Source organism: Ochlerotatus camptorhynchus, unplaced genomic scaffold (assembly GCF_037179485.1).
Source record: "Ochlerotatus camptorhynchus isolate MF236.1 unplaced genomic scaffold, CSIRO-AGI_Acam_v1.1 ptg000070l, whole genome shotgun sequence".
In the NCBI taxonomy this organism is placed as follows: domain Eukaryota; kingdom Metazoa; phylum Arthropoda; class Insecta; order Diptera; family Culicidae; genus Ochlerotatus; species Ochlerotatus camptorhynchus.
The window spans coordinates 3,600,517-3,612,961 of record NW_027040560.1 but is presented as its reverse complement, the minus strand read 5'-3'; the positions used below and the strand labels follow the sequence as shown (position 1 = coordinate 3,612,961).

At 40.8% G+C, this 12,445-nt stretch overlaps 1 protein-coding gene across 1 annotated transcript in view; it reads left to right on the top strand.

Annotated features, from left to right (window-relative positions):
- Positions 1-12,445, top strand: part of LOC135697351 (uncharacterized) — a 33,333-nt gene that overhangs the window by 8,949 nt on the left and 11,939 nt on the right. The window contains exons 2-4 of the mRNA XM_065216964.1: positions 6,072-6,213; positions 6,282-6,533; positions 6,597-6,652. Of these exons, the coding sequence (XP_065073036.1) occupies positions 6,072-6,213; positions 6,282-6,533; positions 6,597-6,652 (450 nt within the window). The remainder of the gene's footprint in view (positions 1-6,071; positions 6,214-6,281; positions 6,534-6,596; positions 6,653-12,445) is intronic.

Below are 12,445 nucleotides of genomic sequence, written 5' to 3'. Positions count from 1 at the left end.
TTGGTCCAGAAACATGGAGAGACAGCAACATTGACGTATCATCTTTATGTGAAATTCCATTTGTCCTACGGTAGGTAACAGGAGTAATTGGACCAATTAGTTCCATTTGCTCAGCTGGCCGATCATTGATAGAGAAGATCCTTCGTCTAACAGAGCAAATACGTCCAGGACTGTACCTACGAATTCTAACTTTTCCGACACGTAGGAGAGTGTTTACGTTTCTACCCTTTGCAATGGCAAAGATCTTCGATAGATTTCTTCTCGAACTTACTTACAGGTTTCTTATGTTCCTTATCCGAATGTACTAATTTCTTGATGATTCTTATCACACACCGAACAAGTTCTACCAGATCGGCAATCACGACGGGAATGGTCCTGCTTCAAGCATACGTAACAGAATCTACAGGATCTTGCAGCAGAACGACGTTGTTCTACGGAAAGTTTCGTAAACTGTTCACACTTTCACACTTGATATTCAGGACTGGTGGCTTTGATCTTGTGAACGGCACGAACTGCTGATCCTTGCGATCCTTTTTTTCCAGGAAGAGTGGGTTGATAATTGCCAATTGGTTTTCCATTTCATCCTCCAACCAACACGAAAATGCTTGGAAATCGACAATCTTTTCCACTTTCAACAACGACGCCTTGTGCGTCACCCACATTTGCTTGCTAAACACTGGTAGCTTGTCGACCAAATGAGAGATAAGTTCAGGGTTCATCAGGTACATTTCGGCCTTGACATTTTTCAGCGCCACCGCAGTTTCGATGACAGTGTTATAGAATATTACCGTCCTTCACAGAATCCAAGTTTCTGAGTAGCTCCATTCTGTTAGCCGCAACCCACTCGGTGCGCCCAAAATTAGATTTAAGCATCTTCATTACCAACGTTTTCAGGATCAGATAGCAAGGACTCCACAGTTCTACGAGCTTTACCCTGCAAAGCGTTGTTCAGCCTCCTCAGATTATCTCTGTCTGTCAGCTTACACTCAGTAGTGGACATCTTGAACTCATTTTCGAAGATTGGCCAATCCATAATGTTCCCTGAGAACTGCGGTAAATCTCTTACATGTTTATTTTGAAGACCCTTGAACGCTTGACAAAGAACCTCGTTCATACCGTTAGCTGCTACGTCAGGTTGGACATTTTCAGGACGATCAGGACAATACTCGAAATCACCTATTGAATACTCGTTTGTATTCACCCAGTCTTGAATGCGGTGCACGGAACTACAACAGTTCGTTGATCTGAATGGTTCGTTCGTATACGGGTTTTATTTAACTTATAAACGGAGAATCAAACACAGCGATAATTATTGGATAACAGATTTTATTGAACTTGAATCAACAGTAGTTGTTAGGATAATGAAAATTTTTGATTGAAGTCTTCCTCATGGCTTACTAGTTTCCAACAAATACCTTTGGGAAAAAAGGGAACCTGGAAGCCAGAAGCAATCGTTTAATTCCATCTCAGTAGTCCTGCTTATTTGACTTTTCATTTTTCTGTTCCATTATCAAACTGTCCTTCAAATAAACCACACGTTAATTGGAAGAGCTCTGCTTTCACTCATAAAAGGTTATGGGCACCTCTACGAGAGAAGTTGTGTGCGGAATTCCGCAGTTCAACGGTGGTTCTGGATTTCAGCACTGGAGCTTCAAAGTCAAGATGTTCCTGGATTCCGTGGGAGTATTGAACACTTTAACTGAAGAAGCACTGGCAGTAGCAGCTGAAAAGGTGAAATTTGAAAAGGCAGACCGGAAGGCCAAGTTATATATTGTCAGCTTCCTGGCGAATGAATGTCTGGCGATCGTCTGCGAGAAGAAGACGGCCAAGGACATGTGGAAGGCGCTCGAGAACACCTTTGCAAGCGGTCAATTAGCACTCAAAACCTGGTGAGAAAGCAGTTGAATCGTCTGAAGTTGAGAGATGGTGATTCGATGAGAGCGCACTTGCTGGTGTTCGAAGACTTGATCCGGCAGCTGAAAACCGCTGAGGCAAAGGGCGAGGAAGCTGATTTGGTCATTTCGCTGTTCCAGACTCTACCGGATGCGTATGACCCCTTGGTGACGGCCTTGGAAAACATTCCTGAGGAAGAGTTGAGTTTGGAGATCGTGAAGCAACGCTTATTGGCGGAAGAGCTGAAAAGAACCGAACGTCACGAAGACTCAGGTGAGATCAAGGCTGCGGCATTTTCTGGAGAGAAGAAACGCAAGTCTATGAAGTTCCAAGGCAAGTGTCACAATTGTCACGTGGCCATTTGAAGAAGGACCGTCGGCAGAAAAGCGGTGAAGCTAAATCGGCATATCAACGAAATGCAGTAAGTTTCATTGCAAGTCGCAAGATTGAAAAGGCACCAAGAGGAAAGGTGGTATTCAAGCTAGATTTGGGTTCAATTTGGGTGACCACCTAGTGAATGATTTGGCAGTATTCTCGGAAATTCGCAAGATGAAGCAACACATTGTGATTCAAGTAGCGAAGGACGGAGAAACACTGGTATCAAAAACGGTTGGAACCATCGTCGGAAGCAGTAACAAGAACACGTCGTTGAACATGAAGGATGTTCTCTATGTCCCCGAGCTTCGCAGCAACCTGATGTCCGTTAAAAAGTTGGTGAAGGCAGGCGTTGTGGTAATTTTCTGCGGTTCCGTTGCGGTTCTCAAGAAAAACAACGAAGTCATTGCTACTGCGAACTTGAGAGGTAACCTGTACGTGATCGAGGTAGACATTCCAGTGTCTTCGGCAAATATGTGTCAAACTGAAGCGACCAATTTGTGGCACCGAAGGCTTGGACACCTGAGTCAACAGGGAATGAAAGCGATCATAAGTAACAATCTGGTGGATGGTGCTGATTTCAGGCAGTCAAGCTGGCGTTCTGTGATGCGTGCGTGCAAGGGAAGCAATGCCGTGAACCATTCAACGGCACACGCCCGAGAGCAACAAGGCCGAAGTCAAGAAGAATTATGACTGCTCGTGACGTGAAGTTTCATGAAACCTGCTTTCCCTACAAAGCTAATCCTGAAAATCAAGCAGATACACCACTCGTTGTAGTACCGTATGAGCAAGAGGGGGAAGTTGTTCGTGATTCAATGGAACCGTCACCTGAAGAGAGACCGATGTCACGTGAGAATACTCCGATTGCTGATGATGCAGACGTTTTGGAGGCGGATGATACCGGAGCGCTCCCTTCGCAACTAGAACAACTCAAGTCCGAAGGACAAGCGATGTTGAGGCGCAGCGAACGGGAGCGTAAGCTCCCCGATAAGTTGTTAAATTTCTTCACCGGTTACAGAGCAACTTCTGCTGGCTCGTATTCCACAGATGCTCCTCAATGCTACAGTGACATCGAAGCCCGCTGCGATCGTATGAAATGGCTGTAGGCTGTTGATGATGAATTGCGATCCATGGAGGCGAACGGTGTGTGGAAGATGACGCCCTGTCCACGTGGCGTGAAACCTGTCAAATCCAAGTGGATATTCCGTGTGAAGGAAGACGAAGATGGCCAGGCCGCTCGATATGAAGCCCGACTAGTAGCGAAGAGCTACCTGCAGCGTTATGGAGTTGACTTCGAGGATACATATGCACCGGTGGTGAAGATACCAACCCCATCCGGACTGTGCTAGCTGTAGGCGTCCACAACCAGTTCCATTTCCATCAGATGGACGTTAAAACTGCCTTCTTGCAGAGGATATCTATATGGATATTCCTGAAGGCGTCCAGGCTCCAGCAAATATGACCTGCAAGTTGCTAAAATCATTGTATGGATTGAAGCAATCTCCACGATTCTGGAATGAAAAATTCAACAGTGAACTAGTCAAGATGGGTTCCAAGCGGTCCCGCCATGATTACTGCCTATACACACGATGCGAAGAAGGAGACGAGCTGTACGTTGTACTATATGTGGACGATTTGCTAATCGCAGGGAGGAAATTGGAATCCATCGCACGTATGAAGGAGAAGCTTTCGACTGTGTTCAGCATGACTAACTGTGGAGAAGCACGCCGATTTCTTGGAATGAAGATAGCGTACGATCGGCAAACAGGAGTTCTTCAACTTTCGCAAGAGGCGCACGTGGCAAGAGTCTTGGAGCGTTTTGGACTGGCTGAATGCAATCCAGCTAAGTCACCAACGGAGAAGGGACTGCAATTGCAACGAGAGGGGACGCCAACTGAAGAACCCTACACGGAGCTACTAGGCAGTTTAATGTATATTATGCTGTGCGTTCGGCCGGACATCTGTTTTCCAGTAGGGTATCTGGATTTACTGATGCTGACTGGGCGGCCGACAATGAAAATCGAAAATCAGTCACGGGATACGTCTTTAAGGTGTTTGGATCAACGGTATCATGGTGCAGCAAGAAGCAAACTACAGTTGCTATTTCGTCAAGTGAATCCGAGTATGTAGCTCTGAACGCCGCTACTGCAGAATCCCTGTGGTTATCTGGAGTACTTGAAGATATGAAGGCCAAGGATCCGAAAACACCTGTCACCATATTCAAGGACAACAGAGGCTATATTGGAATGGCGAATAACTTGGAGATGAAACGAAGCAAAAACATTGATGTTAAACACCGTTTCATCAGGGATCATATTACCGAAGGACGCATCCAAGTGGAATCTATTGGTACTCGCGAACAATTAGCTGACATATTCACCAAGCCATTGGACTCTGGACGCTTTCAAGAACTACGGATGAGTCTAGGGCCTGCTTATTTGACTTTTCATTTTTCTGTTCCATTATCAAACTGTCCTTCAAATAAACCACACGTTAATTGAAAGAGCTCTGCTTTCTCTCATAAAAAAGACTACCATTTTTAAACAGATTGGAAGTGGACAAAAGTGAAAAGTATTCTAGGGAGAATTATCATCCGTCGATTATTCAACCGTGCAAAGGAAATTTTGATGATTTCGGACTAAAGTTTTACCTGAAATGGCCTTGATGTCATTTAAGAAGAAGTTCTAAAAAAAGGTTATGAATATCCCCTTGGAATCCACTAGGAACTCTTCATCAAGTTTGTAATCTTAATATATGAGTCTTCGACTAGATTCATTACTTTTGAAGCGAAGGCGGTCGTCGAAAAAAAAACGCATTTTGTTTTGATCTATTTGTGAGTTCTTGTGCACTTGTCTAATGCTTATCAGTACCTACACGGCCAATGAGATCAACCCAAATTGTAGTTCAGTTTACTCACAAATCGCAAAAAGTGCAGGAGCTCAGCTTTCCATGTTTTTCCAGGAAAAAAATCCCGAACATGAGAAATGTAAAGTTTGGTACTACTTCTGGACTGAGTAAAATTTTCGTCAATTTTTCTCATCTTCCAGCAGATTTTTTGGGTTTTCCACAGGAAAACATGAAGCAAATTTGCTCATCACTGAGTTCCTGCATTTTTTGCGATTTATGAGTAAACTGAACTCAAATTTGGGTTGATCTTATCGGCCGTGTATAGGTAAAAAGAAAAAAAAACTTTTTCGAAGGTTTAAATCAAAGCAGCCTGGTCCCGACAGAAATAACTTCATACTTCGTACCAATATGTAAACCCAAAGCAGTGCCTACGTGCCCAAATGGTATTACCCGACATTCGTATCAGTATGTCCATGTGTTTTCCCTGATATGAATAGCTCAGCATAAGAAATAAACAAAGCCATTCCACTGATAAGCGTTGCATCATGAAACAAATTTATACAACAGTTGATTCGTTTATATTTTTTTCAAGAAGCCCTATTATCACTATTCTCCGTCTCCGTCATTCCACACACGCATCCTATGTCGGCGAACCACAACAAGGCAACAGGCGATGAAAGTGAAACCGCACCGCCTCCTAGACCTGAGGACAACAACAAAAAAACCAAAATCACTCTCGCATTACGCTGATTATTTCCATCCACGGTTTCTTTCACCGGCACACATGCAAACAACAAATAATGCCACTGAATAATTCCGAACGACGACTCACGTGACCAGAAACTTCATTGGAATCCAAAACACCATCCCTGATACAATTTTCCACCTCACGCAACATTCATCGTTTACAACATTCTTCCTCCTTCTAATCGTCCTTCCCATTTTCCCCCCGGCAGCCGTGTCATCCTGTCCTACTTGGTCTCGGCGTACGGCAAGGACGAGAACCTCTATCCGAAAGATTTCCGCTCGCGTGCCGTGGTGGACCAGCGGCTGCACTTTGACCTGGGAACCCTGTACCAGCGCGTCGTGGACTACTTTGTGAGCCTCTCGCAGCTGTGTTGCTAGTTTACTTATTTACTGAGCGTATTGTCTGTCGGTTTCAACAGTTCCCCACCATCATGATGGGTGCCCATCTGGATCAAACGAAGAAGGCCAAACTGGCGGAGGCTCTGGGCTGGTTCGATGCGATGCTCAAACAGTACCAGTGGGCGGCGGCCAATCACTTCACGATAGCGGACGTGGCCCTGTGCGTGACCGTATCCCAAATCGAAGCGTTCGAGTTCGACCTGCATCCGTACCCGCGGGTTCGAGCGTGGCTCACCAAATGCAAAGAGGAACTGGAACCGCACGGTTACAAGGTCTGTATATCTGAGATTGGATTCCGCTGTCGAATCGAAATAAACTTGTTTTTTTTTTCACAGGAAATTAATCAAACCGGAGCGGAAACACTAGCCGGACTGTTTCGAGCGAAACTCAAGCAATAGTACTGCCAGGTGGAGTTCATCTTGGTACAACAGGAACAACAGGGGAGCAACAGTGTCAAACGGAAGTGTTGGTAGCAGCGCGGATGCAGTGGATCTAGTGTTTAACATTTTGAATTTCGAGTATGCTTCATCAGTGGGACAATTTCACTTGCATTTAGTAGGAATGAAACGAGCAACGTAGGGGGGCACCATATCATATCATACACAAACTATATAGAAACTACACAGAAATACAATTTTAAATGTAGATTATAAAGTGTTTGAAACCTCGCTGTAAACTTAATAAATGCATAAATGTTTCAACGGATTGAACTTTAATTGTTTGATTATGAAGTTTCCCAGTCAACAGACTGACTTCAGTTCGTTTCATCGTAGGTAATCGGTATCATTTGGTCATTGCCGCGCAAATATTATCATTTACTCAGTTGGTTAAAAGCCAACAAACATGGAATTATGAACGATAAGTACACTTCCCTTATTTGCATTGTGCGCAAATCATTGAAGTGCTCTGCACATAATTTGTGCTTCATCATTGTAGAATTTGTTCGTTTTATCACTGTGCGGGTATTTCCATGTTGACTATTTACCAGCAGTGGTAATTTTAGATATGGTTACTCACTGATTCTTCATATGTAGGGTAAAACGAAAACGCTGGGTCATTTTACCCCAGAAGGAGCGTATTATACCATTTTACCCTACGCCCTCTTTAAGAAGCTATGGGTGCTTGTAACTTTGCAATATACACAAAATGTAGTTCCTTCTAGTTAAAACTAGGCTACGGGTAAATTTGTCTACTAGACTGATGCAAAATTTGAGATTTTCGCTCCACAGTGCTTAAATGGTTTCAAATCGGGTCCTGATTAGCCTCCCAAAGTTACAACTCATTTGGTTAGAAACAGACTTCACACAAGCCATTTGAAGTTTACATCTAAATTACTATGGGAATTCTCAACTTTTTGTTCATTGCCTCTTAGTATTTTTCCATATTGAGCTGCAAAACAGTTCGATGGCCATTCTTATAGAAAATTTTCTCAGCTACAACTTTACTGAAGATCGTTTCTATGTAAAACGAGACAGGAAAAAGTTATTAATTATTTAAGAGATTGGTAAACTTATGACATGATCAAGCAGCTGCTCTGTAGGCAACACTGTATTTTGCAGTGTGACATAGTAGCCATGATTTTTGTGTCCTATTCAACGCCCCAGAAACACCAATGTTGCCTGCTGAGCAGTTGATTGAGCATGATCATAAGACATCAGCGCATTGATAACTTTCGATCCTTGCATTTATTCAAAAAGTGGTCTTGAGCAAAGTTGTAGCTGGGAAAATTTCCTACAAGTACAGTTGAAAGATTTTGAAGCATACCGATATAGTGAATTATTAGATAGACATGAACAAAAATCTTGGTTTTACCATAGTAATTCTCATATAAATCTCAAATGGTTTGTGCCTTCTCAGTCTCTTACCAAATGGGTTCAAATTTTGAGAGGTTAGTCAGGATACGATTTAGAATCGATTAAGTATTGTGGAGCGAAAATTTCAAATTTTGCATCACTCTATTGTCTAATATCATAAAACGTTTTTTTTTTTATTATAGTCACTTAAACACATTCTGGGTCATTCGTGAGACAACATCTCGCAACCTGTGACCCACCAGGAGCTGAGTTCGGACCACTATCCGCTGGTGGCCAATGAAGGCTCATCCGTCAACCGATTCCAAGCTTCCCGACGCAACTACCATCGCGTCAGCTGGGATCAGTTCCAACACTGTGTCGACTCCACTATCGACTACGGTGTCCATCCGGAGACGCCCGAAGACGTTGACCGGTGTCTGCGTTCCATCGAGGAGGCGATTTATTGAAAAATATCAAATACGCCATTTTGAAAATTTAGCCGAGAGTCAAAATGACGGAATTCCAGCACAAACTTGGTTCATTGGCCGCAGCAAACAATTAAGCTAAGTTTCATGGAATTCCGAGAGGTTATCATCTCGAATGTGTGAAAAAAATTAAGTTTGCATCTCATTTTTAGGGGGATTAATCACAAAACTAATATGTGCAAAAGATGAAGCATCAACTTTGCTTAAGATGTCATATCACTCTAAATCGAAGTTTTCATGGTGATATTAATTAAAAGCGTAAAAATGGACTTTTAAACCATTCCCTAATAAATTTGTATAATAAATTTGTGGAATAGTTCAATTATTTGGGTTATCGTTCGCTCATGATTATTTTTTATTAGGGTTGTGCATTGAAATAACGTTACAGGCAAAATTTACACACTTACCCTATCGAGCAATCAAAGTCAAGGAAAGTCATCTTATTTTTGGACCGAAAAAATGTGTTGAATTAAGTTCAACAACAACAACAACAAAACATCACTGAATGTTTTGAAAACCTCTTACAAAATTCAACCCTGAATTCGAGCAGTTTAAAACACCTCCTGGAAGCCGGTTTGTTCCCTTCCCTCGTGTAGGTGTGATGTCTACAAACATTGTACAGAAATACCTACACCGAACAAAACCAAATAAAAAAAAGAGAATCACAAATATCAACTTGTCAGCCGGGCGCGGTCGTATCTCCTTCACGACACAGCGAACTCAAACATTCATTTGTTGGCTTTATTTTTTTTTCTCGCGATGCCGGCAAACAAAAACTGAAAATAACAAAATCACGCACATCATCATCACTCGCTCCGGTTCAAGAAACCTCGAGCAACGATGCGGCGTTTGGATTGATAATGGCACCACACTTGTATGATTCTTCTTCAGCTACTGACTAATACACTCTACTATAACAGTAACTTTCTACGGCCCGTCCGTCCGTCCATAAGTGCAGTCAAGTATTGAAACTCGGACAAATGTTAAGTAAACCGCCACCAGGCATGTCAAGGTCCTTTTAATAGCAGCAGAGTTGAATCAAATCGCCAGCATAGGTTCAACTGTATTTCTTGACTGGTTAGTAGTCCATGAAATTGACTTCCCGCAAACATGTTCAGAGTGAAGCAAGCACTTGCTTGGATGCATGTTAGGGTGCCAAAATAAAAAAAGGGAAACTTGAATTTTCAAAAACCTATCATATGCAAAATGTTTATTACCTTGCAAAAAGATCCTGTGCTTGATATAGCCGTGGCGCAAAATCCCAAATTTGAGTTTTTTTAAACCGAAAAATCCTGTTGAAGATTTTAATAGGGGAAATGGATGTAATGTCAGCCTAAATACCCCTAATTTGGGCCCATACATAAATTCAGCAATCGACTAAATTTTCAATAGCGACCAAAAATATCCATTAGTACCGTCCCAATGACGCGTTCATCTAGATAAAATTGATAACTAGCAGATTTTTAGCGATGGGCCCAATCTTAGATCCATAGGCCAACATTAGAGCCATTTCGCCTAGTTTTTCATTTCATTATTTGACATCAAATTAAGATTTAGTACACTCAGCTGCCTTAGATAGCCGTTTTTGCTACTAAGTAGAAAATTGAGGAATCAAACACAGGCCCCTTCATTGTAAGGAGTTTAATCGTCGTTGTCGCCGGTGCCGGATTTGAATGATTACAACAACAACTCGATCATAAGTGATATGAGGGGCTCGGTGGCCTTAGAACGACCGAGCAGTTAATCATGGGTTAAATCTCAGGCCCCATACACATTGCAGATTCGTTAGTCGCTTTCTTTTATAACATAAACCCATCACTAAGGTGATACTCTGAGGAAGCCTTAGCGTGAAACTTTAAAGGCACACATGTCAGCTTCCACAAAACATACAAATTTTAAATTGCTACTCCTTGTTTGCTGTGCTAACAACCGTTTGCCAAAACAGACCCTGCTACAAACCAGACCCTTTTATCCAATATCCCAGTGATTTGCCGTGGAAGTGTAGAGAATTTCCCTGCTTTCAACAAAGCGAGTATCACATCAACACATTCCTACCTATTCCTTTCTTGACCTGCGTTCGGGTGCGGCCAGCCTATTATAAAGTTTGAGATCACCAGTTTTTAAACCTTTAGGATGTATGATAGTCTCAAGCATCATCTGTTGGTTCACTGCGTAGTTACAGCTGATCTGGCAATAACGAAGCAGCCACCGCGTGTGGACATTCATGCTCATTAAAGTGTCCCAAAATAGCATTTGATCGTGAATCCGTCGGGCTAAAACAAAGATGCATCAAAGTAAATTGAGCCTTAATACAACAAAAAGACTATTGCCTAGCAACTGTAGTCTAGCAAAGTTATGTAAGCACCAAGGCAGAACGCCCACTAGGATTGGCAAGAGAATTGAACTAGTACGGTCCAACTACTAATCCTCAAAATCACCATTGGCCGTAGCAAAGATTAGAAAACTTCAAAATAATTCTTCAAAGAAATGTGTCATTGATTAGTTACTAGCCGAAAATAACAATTAGATTTATTATGTTGATAAACATAACCTTCCACTGAGAAAATATTAAGAATTTAAAAATACTTGCAAACATTTGAATATATTAGTGAGATCTCAACAAAGGACCATATTTGCTTCGGCAAAGTTGTTCGTCATTGTTCGATTGATGATAACATTATGTTAAAATCCCACTTTTTTCAATTAAAAGCCATAATGTACCAAAAGAATAATCGTTTAAGAGAATTACAAAAAAAAAATATAACAATTTTACATAAAACATTCTATGACTTTTTTATAGTTTGGACCCTACGGAATCTGTAAAACAAAAAATTAAAAGGGCTAGGTTTCACAAGTTTTTAGAGCATTAGAAATATCTTTTTGATGTAAGCTAAAAAAAAAGGATTTTTTTTTAAACTCAATTTTGAAACCTCTAAACAACATTTTCCAGAGTTGCCGTCATACAAAAGTTTGTTTGTAACACTCTAAGCTATCATTTGGAGGGTGTCAGTCAGTGTCACGACCAAATGCTATTTTGAACAACCATTAGCTCATGCGCATGCTTTTGACATAAATAGTAACTAGGCTGGTCTTCTTTTTTCAAAATCAAAATTTATAAATTTTTATGTTTAAGATTAGGATGAACACTTGCTTCAATAAAGTTATAGATTATTTAATTTCAAGCAACTTTGCTGAAGAAATCAAAATTATATCTCATCGATATATCATTCTATGAATATTTTTCGAAATTCAGTTAGGGTGGCTCTGATTAAACAGTTTTTTGGCTCTAACTTTTTTTTATTACAATCTTCAATCTTGTTTTACGAAAGCTATGATGGTTTTTGTGTAAAAACAATACATTTTCATACGACACTTTTCTCCTACAGGAGCAAACATGAGAAAAAGTTAACACATATTCTTTGCCTCCTTTGATGAGCAAAATATGATTGGAATGAAAAAAAGATATTTTTTAAACAAAAAACTTTGTAACTTTCGTAAAACAACACAAAGTTAGAGCAATTAAACAGATTTTTTTTTATAAAATCGCCAACTAAATATTGAAAAATTTTCATAGAATGATAGATTGATGAGATAGAATTTTGTTTTCTTGAGCAAAGTTGCTTGAAATTAAATAATGTATAACTTTTTTAACATCATAACTCAAAAATGTCACTTCGAATCGAAATGACTGACACAAAGTTGTAGGACAAATAATAGCTTTCCAGAAAAAAAATACACGGTAAAAAAATCAATTAATTTTTGGTAAAAAATATGAAAAAGGGAAAAGCTTTGAGCGTATTGGTTTATTTCCTTTAAATTCCATTATGCTTATCTTTTCATAGATACGCGTATTTCGTCTACTACTTGCAGACTTCATCAATGCCAAGTACTCAAAACCACTCAACA